The sequence below is a fragment of the Pristis pectinata genome, chromosome 3 (genome assembly GCF_009764475.1).
Source record: "Pristis pectinata isolate sPriPec2 chromosome 3, sPriPec2.1.pri, whole genome shotgun sequence".
Classification (NCBI taxonomy): Eukaryota; Metazoa; Chordata; class Chondrichthyes; order Rhinopristiformes; family Pristidae; genus Pristis; species Pristis pectinata.
This window is the reverse complement of record NC_067407.1, coordinates 93,869,129-93,888,501: the sequence shown is the minus strand read 5'-3', so window position 1 is coordinate 93,888,501 and position 19,373 is coordinate 93,869,129. Positions and strand designations below refer to the sequence as shown.

Sequence of the window (19,373 nt, the reverse complement as noted above, 5' to 3'; positions counted from 1 at the left end):
AGGAAAATGATAAGTGGAACCAGATAAGGGAGGGATGATGAGCAAATGGAGCCAGTGGGGTAGGGGAAAGAAACTGTACAAGCAAGGGGCTGTTGGGTGGGGAGGAGGGTTGGAAAGGTGGTGGTGTGAGAGAAACTGGGTGGATTAGATAGAGAGAGAAAGGAACACGGGGGTGTGGGTGACCTGAAATTGGAAAATTTCATGTTCATACCATCAGGTTGTAAACTGCAGGACATCGATGAACCAAAAAGTTGGGCAGAGCGGTGGCAAATGGAATTTAATCAAGACAAGCATGAGGTAATGCACTTGGGAAATCAAATTCTGGTAGAACATATAGGATAATAGCAGGGATCTTAGGTGCATTGATGTACAGAGGGACATTAGGATGCAAGTCCATAGTTCACTGAGAGTAGTGACACAGGTAGATAGGATAGTGAAAGTGCTGGGGCATTGAATCAAAGAGTTTGGACGTCATACTGCAGCTGTACAAAACAGTGGTTGAACATATTTGTACATATTATATACAGTTCCAGTTGCCACCCTACAAGGAGGGTATGGTGGCCATAGAGAGAGTGGAGAAGAGATTCACCAGGATGTTGTAAGGAATGGAGTGTTGTAGTCATAAGGAGAGATTGGATAGACTGTGTTTATTCTCAAATGGGGGCTGAGGGGTGACCCAAGAGGTTCATAAAATTATGAGGGTCATAGATAGGACAGAGTCTTTTGCCTAGGGCAGAGGAGTCCAGAACTAGAGGACATAGGTTTATGGTGAGAGGGGAGAAATTTAAAGGAGGTCGGAGGGTTACATTTTTCCACACAAAGGGTGCTGGTTATCTGGAACCAGCTTGCTAGAGGAGGTAACAGAGGCAGGAACAATTACAATGCTGAAAAGGCATTTGGACAAATATTGTTCATTGCGAGGAGGTTGAATTAGTACATGGAACAGCTTTCCCAATCTAGACAGCAATCCTCAGATCATTGTGAGGAGGACCTTGCCTTGTTGATGTGGTAGTTCACATTGAAAAGGCATTTGGACAAGTACTTAGATAGGAAAAGCACAGAGCAATACAGGACTAATGCAGGCAAAGGGAATTTGTGTAAATAGGCATCTCAGTGGGCCAAAAGGGCTGTACAGTTCTATGATCCTATGAATCTCTTTGAGTTGACTATGAATTGACTAGTTATAATTCCAGATTACTAACTCAATTTAAACTCCACAGCTGCCATGATGGAATTGGAATTAGATCGCCAGATCATTAAATCAGGTCTGGACAACTAGTTCTGTAATTTAAGCTGCAACACCACCCTATCTGAAAATGCACTGCACCATCTGCAAGCTCCTTTCTGTTGCTGCTATTGCAAAGATAAGGACAGAAGAACCTGCACAAGACATCCAAGGACAAGCTGTAACTGAAACAGAGCATATCAAACTATGCTGCACAAATGCAAATGCTTGAAATGTGTTGTGGAAAACTGAATAGCAAAAGTATCCTGTGTTTTCAAGATGGTTTTCTCAGTCAGCACGTTGAGAAACCAACAAGGGCAACTAACAATTCTAGATCTCATAATGTGCAATGATAAAGGATTAATTGATTTTGTGGTTAAGGGGCCATTAGGAACAGTGATCATAATATGATATAATTTTATACAAAGACTAATAGTGATCAAGTTCAATGTGAAAACAGGTTTTAAATCTGAATAAAGCAAACTCCGAAAGCGTTTGCTGGTAGAATTGAAGTACATCAAAAAGGTATGACAGTAAATAAGCAATGGCTTTTAAAGAATTAATACATAGTTCACAAGTTATTTATCTCTCTTATAGGCCAAAAAATCTGAACAGAATTGGTCCAGCTATGCCAATCAACAGAACTTAAAGACAGTATAGACCTTTTCCATTGATTTAATAACCTCACAAGAGCAGTTTTTAATGTTATTAACCCATACATTTGCAAGCCTGGACCCAATTTGCTGATAACATTTTAGTTCTTTTATTCTAAACAAAAACTGGGAAGAAGAATGAAATTAATTGCTTGTTTTAAACAGAAAATAGTAAAAATGTATAAATCACAATAAATGGTGGGAAAAGGCACAAGAGTGTGCATCCTCTGAAAGGCTGGAATAAACTAATTGAAATTATATAATTCTAAGAATAAAATGTTTTTCACAGCTTCTGAATTGCATTAGTTCAAAAAAGGGCAAAATATGATTAATTTTCCTGTATTGGTACAAAACGTTAATTTGTTAAAATCAAGCAAAGCATCTCAAAAGCAACAATATTTATCAAATTGTTTAGGCATTTCAATTTTACGCATCCTTTGCATGGCAATTGCAGCAAGGTCCATGAAAACTACATACCAGAGCAAGTAATCATTTCAAACGATAGTTTCCAAGTAGAAAATTGGCTTAACATACAGTTTGAAAATGCAACAAAGGAATAAATACACTTGAAAGATTGAAGTCTATGGCTCCCCAAAGAAAATCAAGAATTGATTTATTTCAGGATGTCTTAATCAAAATAGCTCATTTGATTTTTACACAGTAGCACACATAAAATATCGTGTAAGGAATGAACAGAGGAGCATTTTGATTTTTCAACAGAAGATAATCTCATAATAATAATACCCCATGTTACATCTGAACTTATCAATGGCCCCAAATGTAATACAAAAAAATCAAAAATGTAAAAGGCATGATTTGGGTACAGAAGCAGATTTCTACTCCATTCAGTTCCAATTGGTATCCATATCAAATGGGTAGGTCATACTTGGTAGTCCCTGGCTTTGCAATAATCCCTCAGTTACAGAGATGTCAGTCAAACTAGAGATTAAAGTTGGAAGAAAAACTTGGAAGATTTTCTAAAACATCTTCCATATAAAGTTCCACAAAACAGCACTTTACATCAGAGATGTAAAAAGAAACATAAATGTGTACACTGTAAAACCTTGTGAAAATTTTTACCTCAGGTTTGCCATTCATGCAGCTTAACAACACCACATTAGCTCGGTCACTTTCATTGGCTATTGGAAACCAGGGCCAGCCATCTCCATTAGCCATCTGCCACCAGCAAATCACCATATCTTGTACACAGTTAATGGCCAAATGACGTTCGACCCTCCGTCCTGTAGGCCCTGGTAAATCAACGTAAGAAATCTACAAACAGATGAAAATTAACATGAAAATCCAATTCCCTGGATTTGTAATAAATATTCTGCAAAAATAAAATAATCTTGTTTTTACTTTATTTCAGTTTGATCAATTTTATTTGAGTCACAGAGTCAGAGGATGGAACTAGTCATTTGGCCCACCAAGACCATGCCAATCATTGGCACTCATCTGTATTAATCCCATTTTTCAACACTTGGTAATTCAAGTGCTCATCTGGACACCTCGTAAATGTTGTAAGCAACTCTACTTCCACCAGTCTTTCCAGCAGGGCATTCCAGGTACCATCACACTGAGTGCAAAAGGTCCCCCTCAAATCCCCTCGAAATCTCTTGCCCCTTACCCTAAATCTATGCTCCCAAGTTTTATTCACCTCTGATAAAGGGAAAAAATTCCTGCAATCTACGTTATCTACTCCAGAAAAAATATGACTTTTGATGTACAAAATCTACCTGAAATCACCAGGACAGCATTATTAGGGTAAAAAAGAAAAGCAGCTTTACTGATCTTGGGAAATATTATGGTGTTAGAATATAGCGACGTTAGCAGGAAATTTAAAATTATAATTTTTGCTTTCTCTCTTATTCCCTACCCTTCTCCCTACAATAAAAAAACGTTGAGAACATTATTAAAATACAAACAGTGAATCATCTGTATGTCACATGAAAAACTGTCCTGTAACCTACCTAAGGAATTAATAGAGTTTGATAGCAAGAAAAAAAAACATTTTGCCATTTCTGGTCAGTAATAATCAAATCATTTTCTGAGGATTAACCATACAGCTAAGCCCACTGGACCAGGCACTCATAAAGGGCAGGGGTTCCCCTTATCAGGGAAATGCTTCTGGAGCTAGTTTCACTATAGGATAGATTGCTTTTATATTCCTGTCTGGGAAGCAACAAAGGATTCCAGTAATGCGATAATGCCAGAGTGCACACGGTGTTCAGAACCTGTGCATTTATGTGTTGTATTTACCAAATAATCGTGCTCATCCAAATTTGATCTCACCACTTGTCTCAGGCCATTATAACAGGGTTAATGCTGAAAATCCTTTGCTGCATTTATGCAGTCAGAGGTCTTCTCTATTCACAGTCAGATTATTGCTTTCAGAAGCCTTGAACACACATCAGAAAAATTGTAGACAAACTTTTGATGCTGTCCACCTACCCAGAATTTTCAAAGCTTTCAACTCATCATACTGTGTTAGTTATCTAAACCAATTCACTGTTCTATTCCTACACAGATTTTATCCCATTTGCTTGAATTTTCGTGGTACAAAGATGTTCAATAAGCTTTCCACCTAACGGACAGAGGAAGGATTAGCATGATTACATCTCCACACATCACCAATTATTCAAGTCCAATAATACAGTGACATTTGCCATTAAAAAAAGATTTAATTATTAAAAGTGTAGGGAATTATAATCAAAAAACTTGACAAAGTCTCAAAAAAACTTGACATTTACTAAAATACTATTCAGTTTTAATTATTCAAATTCGTGAAGCAGATTATTAAAACTGATTAATTTAATACACAATTATCGAACAAATACAAGTAATTTCTGTAACTTCTAATACAATGTAGTATTAATAGCAGACCAATTAACCAAGCTAAGCTATTTTTGTCCAAGTATGTTCCAAATCAAACACATGCCCAAATATATATAACAGATGGTCCTTTATACAACTTTCTTTGTGACTTTAGTGTGATTTCCCATGAGGCACACTGTGATTGAAGTTCAAGGTACAGAGCAGAGATGGATTATTGGGCCATAAGGCAAACTGAAAATTAGATGCCCTCCATTAAGACATGCAAGTACCAAAACCCATTAATTCTTAACACAGTGCATTAATAAATAAAACCCACTTCCTCCACTGCTCCCACCAGCCATTCCCCTTGCCCAAGTGGTGGGAAGACTCAATGTGAAACCAAATCTTTGGTGTTCCAGTTGCTCTCCTCCACCATGCTGTACCTGGTATACTGCAAGATGGTCCAGGGCTGTGGTTATATCTGGGCAAGTAGGGTAGTGATTTGCTCAGGTATCAAATTAAAACACATTCCGAGGATCTCTTGATCATGGCCAATCCAAACACAATGACTTATATTTTTCTCTCCAGACCTGACCTGACACAGACAGTCAGATCCCATCAGGCTTGTGGACCCTGCCACCCATCCCAATACAAGAAATGCTGCTCATTTAACAAAACAAGCTTTTCCTGCACAAAAAAAATGGAACAGCTGCACCCTTCCTGTTCTTAGTTTCAAAATACTCATATTTTATAAATAAAAATTGTCATTTCATGTCGGTAATAATCAAATCGTTGAGGATTAAACTTGTATCCCTTAAAAATAAACAGATGTTTCTTTCCCTAAATCAAATACAGAAATCAACTGGCCTGTACTGCACAGAATGTTACTGTATGTTGATAGACTGCCCCTACACCAAAAACTTCCACACATTTACAAACTATGAATGCATTTAATACAACAATACATCAAATATTAATTCATTTGAAATATATTTACAAAAATCACAACTTGTACCTGAATCAAGCCCCACTACTGTGGAAGTGTGTTCAGAGACTTGCCTGCTGATTCAGGCTGGAATAACCTGGGAGCTCTGCTCTTATCATGCTTCCTATCCAATCCAATTTATTTCCAGTATCATGCCTTAAAATTTCTTAAAACCACTGTTAACCATGTCTTAAGTTGGATTTGCCTCCACAAATTTCACTGTTAATTTTCTCCTTTAACACACTCTTTAAAATCTAACTTTTGGCCACCTTTACTATTGCTTTCAATGGATCATTTTCAAATTGTTTAATTGTTGTTCCAGCAGAGGCAGGTTATGGAGGACTCGTTTCCATATTTTCATTGGAAGGGCCATTCTCTTGTACTCTACAGAAGGATACCAAGATCCATGACTGTAGTGCAGTTAAAATTAACAAAACAATGTTGAACCCTCCGGTAGGAATACTATAAACATAGCCTTCAAAATTACTTGGTCAAATAAAATTACCACATGCGCTTCACTAAACAAGCTATTTAGATATAAACTATTTGAGGCACAGCTGCCTCTCCTGACTGGCTTTGCTTTGTGTATGCAGCAGGAATGAGCAGGGGTTTGGCAACTAACTGTAATATTCCTTCCCATCTCCTCTCTCAATAGGGAGAGGGGTGGTGAAAGAACCAGGGATTGAACTCATTTCCTTGAAAGATGGTATTGCTAAGAACCACCCAATACTGTCTACAATAGGCAATTGGGAGCAAAATATTTTGCTCCCAAAGTTCTACAATTTACAGCTACCAACTTGAGATTTCAATTCACACTGTAACACTGAGAAATTCTCTAATATTACCGAAGTATTGATTGTGAGATGTCTTGAGTAGCTATTACAACAATATTAATATTAGAATATACATATATATTAATTAAATCTTTTATTGCAAATAATATTAAGGAGGTTTCCCAGTGAACTGGGCAAGATTACACAATGATTAGCAGAGCCATACAGGAGGTTCCAGATTCAATCCTTGATTATGTTGAGTTAATGACATTAGACAACAAGAGGTATGTTATAGTTATCCAACATTGCTGATAATGGGCAGGAAAGCAAAAACCAGTCTTCCATGTCCCAGATACAGCCTTCCCTGTTTGTCAGGCACAATAACACTACTCTCCCACTAACATTACCACAGCTTGTTGATGAGCGATATCAAGACTCATACATAAGACAGCATTCTGCCAGTATATCAGGAATCCCACTAGTTGCAAGATCAACAACCTTAGAATAAAATGTAAGTATCCTGACTGAAGCATAAACATAACTTGGTCTACCCGATATGTAATCATCCTCATTTATTATACCTTCCTGTCCAAAGTACTCACAGAGAAATTTCCACATTTCCAATTTCTTTGGATATTGCATGGGAATCTGAAGTTAAAGATACAAAGGTAGTCAGGATGGATCGGTTTGTCTATATTGCCTAAAGTTGGTTAGCATTAACCAAAGACTCAATTATGCGGATTCTCTCAGCCTCAGAATCAAAGGCACAGAGCAATGAAAAAAATTAAGAAATCAAAGGTCACAGATGCATATTTCAAAAGGAACTTGGTATAATAGAGCAGAGAAGCCAATGTTAATATTTTGAGGCACAGATTCTCAGGTTATGGAAAAGCACATTAGCGTCTTTCCATCATGGAAAACAAGGACACCATCCCAAGCTGTTCTTGAACTGACTGATACATCTTCCTATACAATGAAATGCCATGTCTGGATTGGAGTGCCTCAGCTTCTTTGGTGTGGACTGCAGATCAGTTTGGAAGATCTGCTTACAGAATACACAGAGTAAAATTGTCTTTTTTTTCCCAAACTGAAGATTCCCACAATGGGGATAAGGGAAAAAGGGTATAGTGAATACTCATTTGTGGTAACAGTCTCAACATGAACAATGGTGAGCTCATGACAGCACACAGAGTAGATGGCCTGACATGAGACCTGTCATTATGATGACAAGGGCTGCATCCAGAATTTGGACATCTGGGTACACTCCATGATCATTCTGGGATACTATGTCCGTCCAGGAGTACCCCACTACCACAGATCATGCAGGGATACTCTGGTGAACTCAGGGATGTCCCATGCACCTACTCACCCCAGCCACTTCACCAAACCTGGGGAGTTCCATTCACTCAGTAAAAATTGGCCTGGAGCATTCCATCTACCTTCTAAACCAAGGCATTATCCACTACCATATCCATACAGGGCACCTCTACAATTCTATCCACCCCAGGGCACATGCATCACACTGGAACACTTCTATTTGATGGTAAGCAGTAAACAAATGAATTCATTTACTACTAATAAAATTTACTAGAATAGTTGCATGTACCTTAAGGTCAGAAGTGGAAAGCTTTTCCATTCTTTTGTTGACATCTGGAGAACTTTGTTTCTTTGTAAACTGGACAAAGCAAAGTTTACTGGTCTCCAAAAACGTTATAATCATAAAACTGTCCGCAAGCACAGCTAGACAAAGACAAAACAATACAAAATTAAACATGATATTCAATCATCTTCTGCAATTTTGTTCTTCCATTAAGACACGTGTAACTTTAACAACCCTGAGAGAGTTTAAAAAAAATTACTGGCAATAGTTCTTTGATGGTAGTAGTGTATCAGCATCTTATTTTATATTCCAGCCTTTTCTTCTGACTTTAATAAGAAAAGCCACCATTCTCCGAGTGAAGAAAATCTTCCTACATGTCTACCCCTTATTTTGAGACTGTGACACGTGGTTCCAGACTCCTTACTGATGGGGAGCATCCCCCCTACATCCATCCCATTTAGTGCCCTAAGATTTGTGTATGCTTCAATGAGGTCACATCTTATTCTAAACTCTAGAGAACAGAAGCCTAGTCTATTCAACTTTAAGTACATGACAGACTATCATCCTAAGGATCATTCTGGTGAATCTTCAATGCACTCCCTCAATAGTAAGTTCAGGCTGTCCCTAGTTTACAAATGGCCAACTTATGGACACCCCCAACAGAGAAATGCACTCCCATAATATTAAATTCTAAAGTCTGACATATGTAGATAAGTTTGTTCCAACGAATGGCAGAACTAGTTTTCTCTCTCTCTCCACTTTTAGTAATTATTCTTTCTTATCAGTCATGTGCTTTTGGTGCCATTCATTACACTACTGTGGAGGTATGGTTATCATATCGAGTGATTTTTGTGTATTTTCCCAGTTAGGGACATAATTGACTTATGGAGATCTGTAAAAACTGAACACATTCATTGCCCAGGAATGGCCCCCATCCTTTTTTTAGGTAAGGAAACCAAAATTGTACACGATACTCAGGTGTGGTATTGCCAAAGCCCTATATAATTGTAATAAGGCAATGTTACTCCTGTATGCAAATCATCCAGCAATAAAAGCCAAGATACCATTTGCATTCCATACCTGTGTTAGCTTTCAGCAACATGCCTACAAGAAATTATCATTACAGGTTGATTACCTTGCACCAGAACTAGTCAATTATGGCACAAGCTCAAAAGTGTTCTCTCTCCACAGATGGTACCAGAAAATAATGAGTATTTCCTGTTTTTATTCCATTGATAGGGAACAATACGGGTAGAATGTGCAGTATGGATAGAATGGCCTTCTGTGCTTATGATTTTATGAAAAAAACATGTCCATAAGTTGCTTAGTTTCAACTGCTTTCAGCTGAGGGAAAAATTAAACACCAGCAACAACATTAGGATATATCCACCACCAGCTCACCCCAGTTACAGTGTGCATCAACTACAAAATAATCTGCAGTTACTCTCTTGGCTACTCCAACACCAAGACAGACAAGAGAAGCAGGTGCATGGAACACCACCATCTGTGGGTTCACATGCCATCCTGACTTGGGAATATAACTGCCTTTCTTCACTGTTGCTGGATCCAAATTACAGTCATAGAGTCATAAAGCACAGAAACAGGCCCTTCAGCAAAACTTGTCCATGCTGACCCATTTGCTAGTCCCATTTGCCCACCTTGGCCCATATGCCTCCAAACCTTTTCTATCCACGTACCTGCCTCAACCACTTCCTCTGACAGCTCATTCCAAATACAGACCACCCTGAGTGAAAATGTTGATCCTCAGGTTCCTATTAAATCTCTCCCCTCTCACCTATGCCCCCTAGTTCTAGATTCCCCAACCCTGAGAAAAAGACTGTGTGCGTTCACCCTATCTATGCCCCTCAGGATTACATACACCTCAAAAAGATCACCCCTCATCCTCCTATGAATATAGACCTAGCCTGCTCAAGCTCTCTCTATAACTCAGTTCCTCGAATCCTGGCAACATCTTCATAAATCTTTTCTGCACTCTTTCCAGCTTAATAGCATCTCTCCTGTAGCACGGTGACCAAAACTGAGCACAAAATTCCAAATGCAGCCTCACCAACGTCTTGTACAACTGCAACGTAACATCCCAACTTCTACACTCAATGCCCTGAGTGATGAAGGCCAGCATGTCAAAAGCCTTCCTCACCACCCCATCTAACTGTGACGCCACTTTCAGGGAACCATGCACTTGTACTCCAGGTCCCTCTGTTCTACAACACTCCCCAGGGCCCTACTATTCACTGTGAAAGTCCTACCCTGATTTGTCTTCCCAAAATGCAAAATCTTGCACTTATCCAAATTAAACTCCATTTGCCATTCCTCAGCCCACTTACTCAGCTGATCAAGATCCCTCTGTAATTCCTGATAACCACCTTCAATGTCTACAACATCAGCTATTTTAGTGTTATCTACAAGCTTATTAACTATGTATTATACATTCTCTTCCAAGTCGTTGACCTAGATGACAAATAGCAATGAGCCTAGCACCGACCCCTGGGGAACACCACTAGTCAAGGGCCTCCAGTCCGAAAAACAACCTTCCACCAACACCCTCTGCTTCCTACCATCAAGCCAACTGTGTATCTAAATAGCTAGCTCTCCCTGGATCTCATGCGATCCAACTTTCCATAGCAGCCTAAAGGCCTTACTGAAGTTCATATAGACTACATCTACTACTCTGCCCTTATCAACCTTCTTGGTTATTTCTTCAAAAAAAAAACTCAATCAAATTGGCGAAACATGATCTCCCACACACAAAACTGTGCTGGCTATCCCAAATCAACCCGTCTTTCCAAATGCACATGTATCTTATCCCTCAGAATCTCCTCTAGTAACTTACCGTAGTATGAGAGGCCAGGGCTCAGATGACAGTGACAACACTACTGACCCCCATGGTCAGATGATAGCATTGCCTATCGGGTCAGAAGCTACACCACTGTCAATCAAGGGTCTGGCTCCGCCCCACCCATTAAGAGGACACCTAAGGATTGGCTTGTAACCCACCTTTGTTCTTGACCCTGAATCATTGACTTGTTTGAATTACCTGAGCAGGATCCACTCAGCTACAGCCCTATAAAACATGGTACACGTGGGTAGCTCTCCCTCTTTTCTGATTGCTGCCAGGGTCGAGACCACAGGTGGGAGGGTGCACTTGCACAGGGGTCTAGGAGCGTCCTAAGTAGATTCCCAGTAGCGTAGAGCCGTTGTTTGTCGGGGGTTCAGACAACGTATTTGTTCGTTCCCTGATCATTTGTACTAGTTCGGTGTGTGTATATACACATACATATGTGTGTGTGTGTGTATATATGTATATGTATATCTACACATACACACACACACACATATATATATATACACACACACACGTGTGTGTATATGTGCGTGTGTATATATACACACACACACTTCACCCGTTGCGACTTCCCCCCATGTTTCGCAATCACCCAAGTGCGAGTGTGCATTTGTTCCTTCACATTCTGTTCCTGCGACAGTCTTTGTAAATTAAATCCTCCTATTACCTCTATCTTCCAGATACCTCTATCTTTAAGATCCAAAAGAACCTTTCTCATACTTACCTACCTCAGTGATTAGGTTTACTAGTCTATAGCTCCCAGGTTTTTCTATGCTGCCCTTCTTAAATAAAGGTACAACATTAGCCACTCTCCAGTCTTCTGGCACTTTGCTCATCACTAACAATGATGCTTACTGTATATATCAACCAAGGCTCCCACAATTTCTTCCTACAGTGTTCTTGTATATACTTGATCAGGCTTTCGAAATTTGTCTACCTTCATACATTTTAAGACACCCAGCACCTCCTCTACTATAATGTGGACTATCCTCAAAACATCCCCATTAACTTTCCCTGAGTTCCCTAGTCTTCATGCCTTTCTCCACGGTAAAAGCAGGGGAGAAATATTAAGGCAGTTTTTGTGGCATTTTTAAAATAAAAAATAAATGACTGGTTTGGATGCAATTATAGAATATTATAACCTTACGTTATACTATAACAACATTTTTGAAAACATGTTTCTCAAAAGATATCTAGAAGTCTTTTGTTAAATATTGACATTACATATATTACTTAACAAAGACAAATAAAATAGTATTTCTTTTGCAATTAAGTTGTAGTGTGAAAATACTCAAACAGTATTGTGTCCCTGAATTGTTCATTACTGATATCTATTTACTTCTAGCATGATCAAACAAAGATGAAGCTTACATAAACTGATTTAATGTTAAAAGCAAGATATGGAAAGCCCAGTGGATAATACATAAATCATCTATTACTGCAAAAAGTTATAATCAAGACAATACATAATTGTTGTTTCTGCAAATCTCTGGTGAGAATAATTAGTAAACCTATCACCACATCATTTTTCATCTGTCATTATTCAAATGTTTGATTTTCATGCTATTTACACAGTTACCGTCATTGATGGTGTCAGAGATGAGTTTCCCCACTAAGGTCCTGTCGATCAGAACTTTCTCAAGATGTGGGCCACAAAGACTTAACGAAACCAACACACCTGAACCAAAGAAAAGCTGGAAGAAATAAAACATGATTTCTTTGAAACCATCAATCTAAACTGTGTAATCTTTGTAACTACAAAATATTAAAAATGAGTACTGATAAGTTTTTTTAAAAAGTTGGATTAGTTGCTTGATATGTTTCAATATTATGGTTCAACTCCAAATTCCATTTTAAATAATAAAATGGTAAAGATCCTGAAAATCCATTGGCCTGAGAACCACACAATGATACATAATTGAAGGAATCTATTCAGGCCATTCCATCTCCACCAGCTTATACATCTTTCTTCTTGCCAATTTGCTTCCTGCCAGAGCTTGAGAAATAGTTTTCATGAGTTCCATCTTCCAGCAGGGTCCAGCCCAGATAAAAAATTAACTCCATCCTGAATTCAGTTGCACTAGCCATTTTCTATGCTGCTTCCTTGGTCTCCGTGATGCTGGTACACACAATAAGATGAGAGTTACCAGCATTATCATTATTCCCCTAACCCTGCACTCCCATTCCTCACAGATATTGACCTCTTGTCAGCTCAAACACATTGAATATGCCCAAAATGTCATGGCTTCTGGATCACTGCCAAGTTGGCCAGACATATTCTGGTAGGGTCAATACCGAGGAGCACAATTCTACCATTATCCCCAGCTCCAATTTGCATGTATTTTGAGCATGGTTCCTGACTGGAAGCAGAGGGTCACTGAAATTATGCTGACATTTGTAATACTACTTACATATTATTTTGCAAATTTACTTATAATGCAAATATCTTTTCCTTCCTAAACTTATTCTGAATTTTTTTTCCACTCTTTGATTTGGGTGAGTTTTCAGTATTTGCTCAAGAGCTAATGGCTATTATTTGTCCTGTCTTCCTCTCCAAAATTGATCATATTTTTCCCCTCAGTTATTGATTTTAATAGGCTGATCTCAACAGACTGATTCCTAGGATGGTGGGACTGACATATTGCGAGAGGTTGGATCAATTAGGCCTATATTCATTAGAGTTCATAAGAACATAATGACATACAAGCAGGAGTAGGCCACTCGGCCCCTCAAGCCTGTCCTGTCACTCAATACGACACTTCCACCAAGTGTCATCTCCTCTTCTGTGCCAGTTCTCCTCAATTCCCTCATATTTAAAAAAAATCTTTAAATACCCCAAATGATCTAGCCTCCATAACCCTCTGGGGCAGAGAATTCCAGAAATTCCTACACACCTCAGTTTAACATGACAACCCCCTAATCTTGTAACCATGTCTCTCGTTTGAGATTCTCCCACTAATGGGAGCATATCAACATCAACCCTGCCATGCAAACCCCCACCCTCTAAGATCCTGTATGTTTCAATAAGATCATTCTTTATTTTTCTAAGCTCCACAGAATATTGATCTCAGAGGGGACCTAACCCAAACCTACAAAATTCTAACAGAACTAGACATGGGTCACAGTCTAAGGTTAAAGAATAAGACTTTTAAGATTGAGATTCCTTCTCTCAGAGTGGTGAACCTATGGAATTCTCTACCACAGAAAGCAGTCAAAACAAATGGCTCACTTTTTTTTAAGAAAAACTTTGTGTAACTGTCAGCAACTTTTGAATTTCCTTGCACATGTAAAAGGTCACAATGTCCCAAACCTGCCATTAACAATTCATGGCCGGACTGCAGATTCGTGGAGCCTAGCCTGGGAGAAGCATCCTGGTTACCTTGTCCGACACTTTCACCTTGAACTCTCCATGAGAAATGCATCAGGTGTGAGGAGCTCAAGGGAGTGCTTCTCCATTAGTTTTCAACAGAAAGACTTGTTAGTTTATTTTCTTTTAAAGAAGTATTTCAGTATGTCTTTACTTGTTTTGTGCAATGAAGTGTTTGTGTTTCTGTTTCAAAAGAAAGGATTTCTCTTTTTTTTACAAAACAAACTTTATTCATAATTAAAGACAAACTATACACAATTACAAAACAGTGCAAGCCTTTACATTCTTGTACAGATCATTCATTAGTGTTACCTTTTTATATAGAAAACAGCACCGATGCCACGCGTGGCTCCTTGGAAACTACCCGGTCCCGTATTTACAATATTTAGGGGCTTTCTCACCTGTCCCCGCCCCTCCCTCTCCAGTGGCAGAAGAACCCTAAACTGTAGTCCTTCCCCACCGAGCCCTTGCACTGGCTGCGCCCAGCTTCAGTGCGTCCCTCAGCACGTACTCCTGCAGCCTGGAAGGTGCCAGTCGGCAGCATTCTCCTACGGACATCTCGCAGTGCTGGGAGACCAACAAGTTTCGGGCAGACCAAAGTGCGTCTTTCACCGAGTTGATGATCTTCCAGCAGCAGTTGATGTCCATCTCTGTGTGTGTCCCCGGGAACAGCCCATAGATCAGAGAATCCTCTGTTACACTGCTGCTGGGGATGAACCGTGACAAGGACCCTTGCATCTTTCACCACACCCTCCTCGCAAACCTACAGCCCGCAAAGAGGTGGGCGACCGTCTCGTCCCCAGCACAGTCCTCCTGGGGGCAGCATGCGCTGGGAGTGAGGTTCCAACCATACAGGAAGAATCTGACTGGGAGGGCCCCTCTCACCACCAGCCAAGCGAGGTCTTGGTGCTTGTTGGTGAGTTCTGGCGACGAGACATTCTGCCAGATGGTCTGGACAGTCTGCTCAGGGAACCACCCCACAGTATCCATTGAGTCCTTCTCCTGCAGTGTCTGCAGGATGTTCCGTGCTGACCACTGCCTGATGGACTTGTGGTCAAAGGTATTGGTCTGGAAGAACTTTTCCACGAAGGACAGGTAGCGCGGCAGCGTCCAGCTGACTGGGACGCCTATCCTTCAAGGCGACTTTACAGAGGTGTATAAAATTATGAGGGGCATAGGTAGAGTGGAGAGCCAGCACCTTTTCCACAGGGCGGCAATGGCCAATGCCAGAGGACATCAGTTTAAGGTCAGTGGAGGAAAGTTTAGGTGAGATGTCAGAGGCAAGTGTTTTTTTTAGTGGTAGGTGCCTGGAATACACTCCCAGGGGTGGTGGTAGAAATTGATACAACAGGGACATTTAAAAGACTCTTAAATAGGCACATGGAAGTAAAATGGAGGGTTATAGGCTGTGTAGGAGGGAAGGGTTAGATTGATCAGGGAGTAAGTTTATTTAGGTTGGCACAACATCATGGGCCGAATGGCCCGTACTATGCTATATTGTTCTATGTTTATTGCTTTTTAATTAGTGAGCCATTCAGCCTTTTACAGTTCTGGCTAAATTCAAAGGTGTAGCTTAGTTGATTATCAACTTTTTTTCCCCCATTTTTGGTGGCATGGACCCACCAAAATTGCTTCAGTCTGAGATTCTGCAGCAAACAAGTCCTCACTGTGCAGGCTTCCCCTCACCAAATTCCCTGTAAGAGGATTCTGATAGAAGTCTGTCTCTTTATCCCTCTCACTCCTCTACCCACTGCACCCCTACCCCCCCAACCGCCCCACCACAAGCTTTATGTAAGCATAGAGTCACCATGATAGATAACCTGGTAATTACCTAGTCACCAGATTTCAACAGACCATATTTATCATTTTATTTTTTTATATTTATATATATATATATATATATATATATATATATATATATATATATATATATATATATATACACACATACACACACATACACACCATTAATTATAACTGTAAAGCCAAGCTTAGGAAGACTCACGTAAATTGAATCCATAACCCAAAATCATTGTTGAATCATGTACCTGACAAAAGTTCTTGTTCTTCCATTTGCTCAGCACACAACGATTGCACTGCAGCAGTTCCTGAAGGACAACAAAAACACAGATGGCCATGTCAGAAACATATGTTATCACCAATGGTTAAAGTGTTTCTAATATCATATCAGAAAAGATAAGCATGCTTCAAGAACAAAGATGCGACTGTTTCGGTGCATACCACTGCACTGGAGGCTGGTTGTTATGAACTTTGCCCAGGCTGATCCTTTACAAAAATTAAAGCTGATGAAAGATAAATAAAGTTGTATAATTGTTTACTGTCAATTTCGTGACTGGAAGATACCTCAAACTCCTTGAGGGTGTCTCGAAGTTTATCTGGTCGCCTGTTCTTGGGTGTCCATAAGTATTCACGAGCTAACAAACACAATGTGAATTAACATTATAATGATAAGAATTATATCATAACAATTATCATAGTCATTGCATTATTAAGGCACCTATAATTAATCTGACTTTGTCAACAATATCCAGAATTTTACATTCCAAATTACATTACACATTAAAAAATAAAAACAAATTAATAAAATGGTAGCCAGAGGTCAGATTCAAGATAAATGGAAGAAATAAAATCAGTGAGTGAAGTTTATTTACGCAAGAGTTTGCATAATCTGGTACTCACTATCCAAAAGGTTGTAGTGTAACTAACAAATTTGGAAAAGTACTTGAAAATTAAAAATCTGCAAGCCTTTGGGGAAAGACCAGGAGAGTAGGCTAATTTGAGAGCTTTTTCAAAAAGCCTTCACTGTGTCAAAAGGCTAAAAGGCTTCCTGTGACGCATGATTCTATGAATCAATGTTAAACCAATTTGGAAGTTTCAGATTTAGCAAAGCATTATACATATGGAACATTATGTTTAGATACAATATAGCATACAAACTGGACAGTATTCAGATGCTTGGGCTACTTTTTAAAATCAGCAAGGAGATTAATATAAAATTGGGAAAACCTGGGCTCAGAGATCAACTTAGGCATATTGCATAACCCCAATGTTATCTGTAATAAAGAGGTAAATTGATCTGCTGGCCTCATCTGATTATTGCTGCTGCATTTCAGATTCTGTTTAAGGTTCCAGGGGTATATTTCTACCACTCTCCGGATAGAGAAGTATCCCCAGGTTTCCCCATTATGAATATGATTTGGTGAGGATGTGTCTTCAATTTTGCATGAAAACACTCATGGGGAAAAGAAGTTCCTTTTCTCAAATGAATTATTAAGATAGAAACAATGTCTAACTGAAGTGTCCTTTTTTTAAAAAATGTATACTTGAATCTGAGGAACATTCAAACAACCTCAATAAGCATATGGCTTATATACTTAATGTTGCACCCAAGGGACACAATAGTAGGCAATATGCTATTACCAAGGAACACAGGAAGACTAGACTGTTAGCATTTGTCAGTGCTTTGATTTATTCTATGAAGCTAGCCTTTCTTTTAGAAAAAAGCTGTAATATCCAAATTAAAGAAAGACAATCCTATTTGCCCAAAATGGGGAAATAACATTTGCTTTAATTATTAAGAGCTTATTACATTGTCATGCTAATACATGGCTCACCCTCAGTCATTCGCTGCTTCTCTTCCAGGTAACAGCAGTCTGATGAAGAAACTATAAGAATTTAAAGTGAAAGGGAAATAAAAAGTCATGCCTTCTGTAAAGACTAATACTAAAATTGAAGGATTTTTTCTGGCAAAATAGAATATTATGATATTACTACAAATTTTAAAATGGTGAAACATTAAGTATAGATTAGGAGCAGAGTCCACCTACCATCAGCAATGCAGTGACAGTACTTAAATGTACTGAAAATAAGGGAAACCCAGCTTTCAAAAAAAGCAGCAACATTAAATAGCAATGAATTGATAATTCATGAAATACTGTTCAATTCACAACCATTAACTTTGCACTCTCACTACAGTTGAATTTCTTCCCAAAGATGTTCATACAAACCTCATATGAATTTGGCTTAAAAGAAATAAATCATCTGGGAATAACAAATACTTTTAATGACAAAAAGGCTCTCTACTTTGTATATTATCAGTTGGATTTTGATGCCCCCTGCTGGAATGTTTGGTGTAGAAATATGGAGCTTCATTGCCCACAGTTAATGTGAGACAGTCTTTTTGGCATTTCAGTAAACATTTGAACTTACCAGATTCTTTTCTATCATAGTATTGAAAGATGCCAATATCGGTATCTGCCATTCAATTTGGAAAAGGAAACCAGTAAAATTAGAAAACCAAATTGCCAAAGCAGTCTTAAATATAATACCATGCTGATATTAAAAGGTCAAGCGTCATGAGGATTTTGTTTGTATATAAAAGTTGCACGCATCTTTCAGAAATAGGTAATGTTAGCTTATTCATGCTGACTTTTTGTAAACCCTACACATTGGCCAAAACTTAAAACTGATTGAAATTTTTCAACAACGTAAACAAAGTCATATCATTTAACAGGGCCATCTTTAAGCATCTAGCATAAAAACTGAACTTATATTGACACCTGGTTACAACATCATCCAGCTGACCAACTGTGTATTTCAATCATTTTACCTAAATTGTTAAAAAAAAATTCTGGATTTTATTGAAGTTATACAATTCTTAGTAGATGCAACACTCTTTAACCGTAATTTTACTGTCTTTTTTTAATTTTTTTCCCAAAGAAATAATTTCTTATCTTGTCCCACCTGGTTGTTATCTCATGGTTATATGGAATTCTGTGGCATAATAATTGAAGAAATAATCTCATACAATTAAATGGCACAGTAAAGTTGAAGAAAGAGCAGAAGCTGCTTGTAGATGAGGCAATGAGAATGATCCCTCATTTGTGCTACATTGACTATTAATAGACAAAACGTTGGAAGTGCACTGCATTTAACATCAGTGTTTTAGTGGAAGGCTGGAAGGAACTAAAGTCTGCCATTGTTTTTCTTCCTGATTTTTCCATGACAAATTTGACTGGGGACAAGGCTGGATTCAGCTTAGTGCCATCACTAATGATTACCCTGTCAGGATT

At 38.8% G+C, this 19,373-nt stretch overlaps 1 protein-coding gene across 1 annotated transcript in view; it reads right to left on the bottom strand.

Moving 5' to 3' along the window:
- wdpcp (WD repeat containing planar cell polarity effector) overlaps positions 1–19,373 on the bottom strand; it is a 136,623-nt gene that overhangs the window by 83,273 nt on the left and 33,977 nt on the right. Inside the window, exons 5-11 of the mRNA XM_052011943.1 lie at positions 18,511–18,555; positions 17,916–17,966; positions 16,645–16,715; positions 16,329–16,388; positions 12,493–12,607; positions 8,057–8,190; positions 2,959–3,150 (exon numbers count right to left, since the gene is read on the bottom strand). Of these exons, the coding sequence (XP_051867903.1) occupies positions 2,959–3,150; positions 8,057–8,190; positions 12,493–12,607; positions 16,329–16,388; positions 16,645–16,715; positions 17,916–17,966; positions 18,511–18,555 (668 nt within the window). The remainder of the gene's footprint in view (positions 1–2,958; positions 3,151–8,056; positions 8,191–12,492; positions 12,608–16,328; positions 16,389–16,644; positions 16,716–17,915; positions 17,967–18,510; positions 18,556–19,373) is intronic.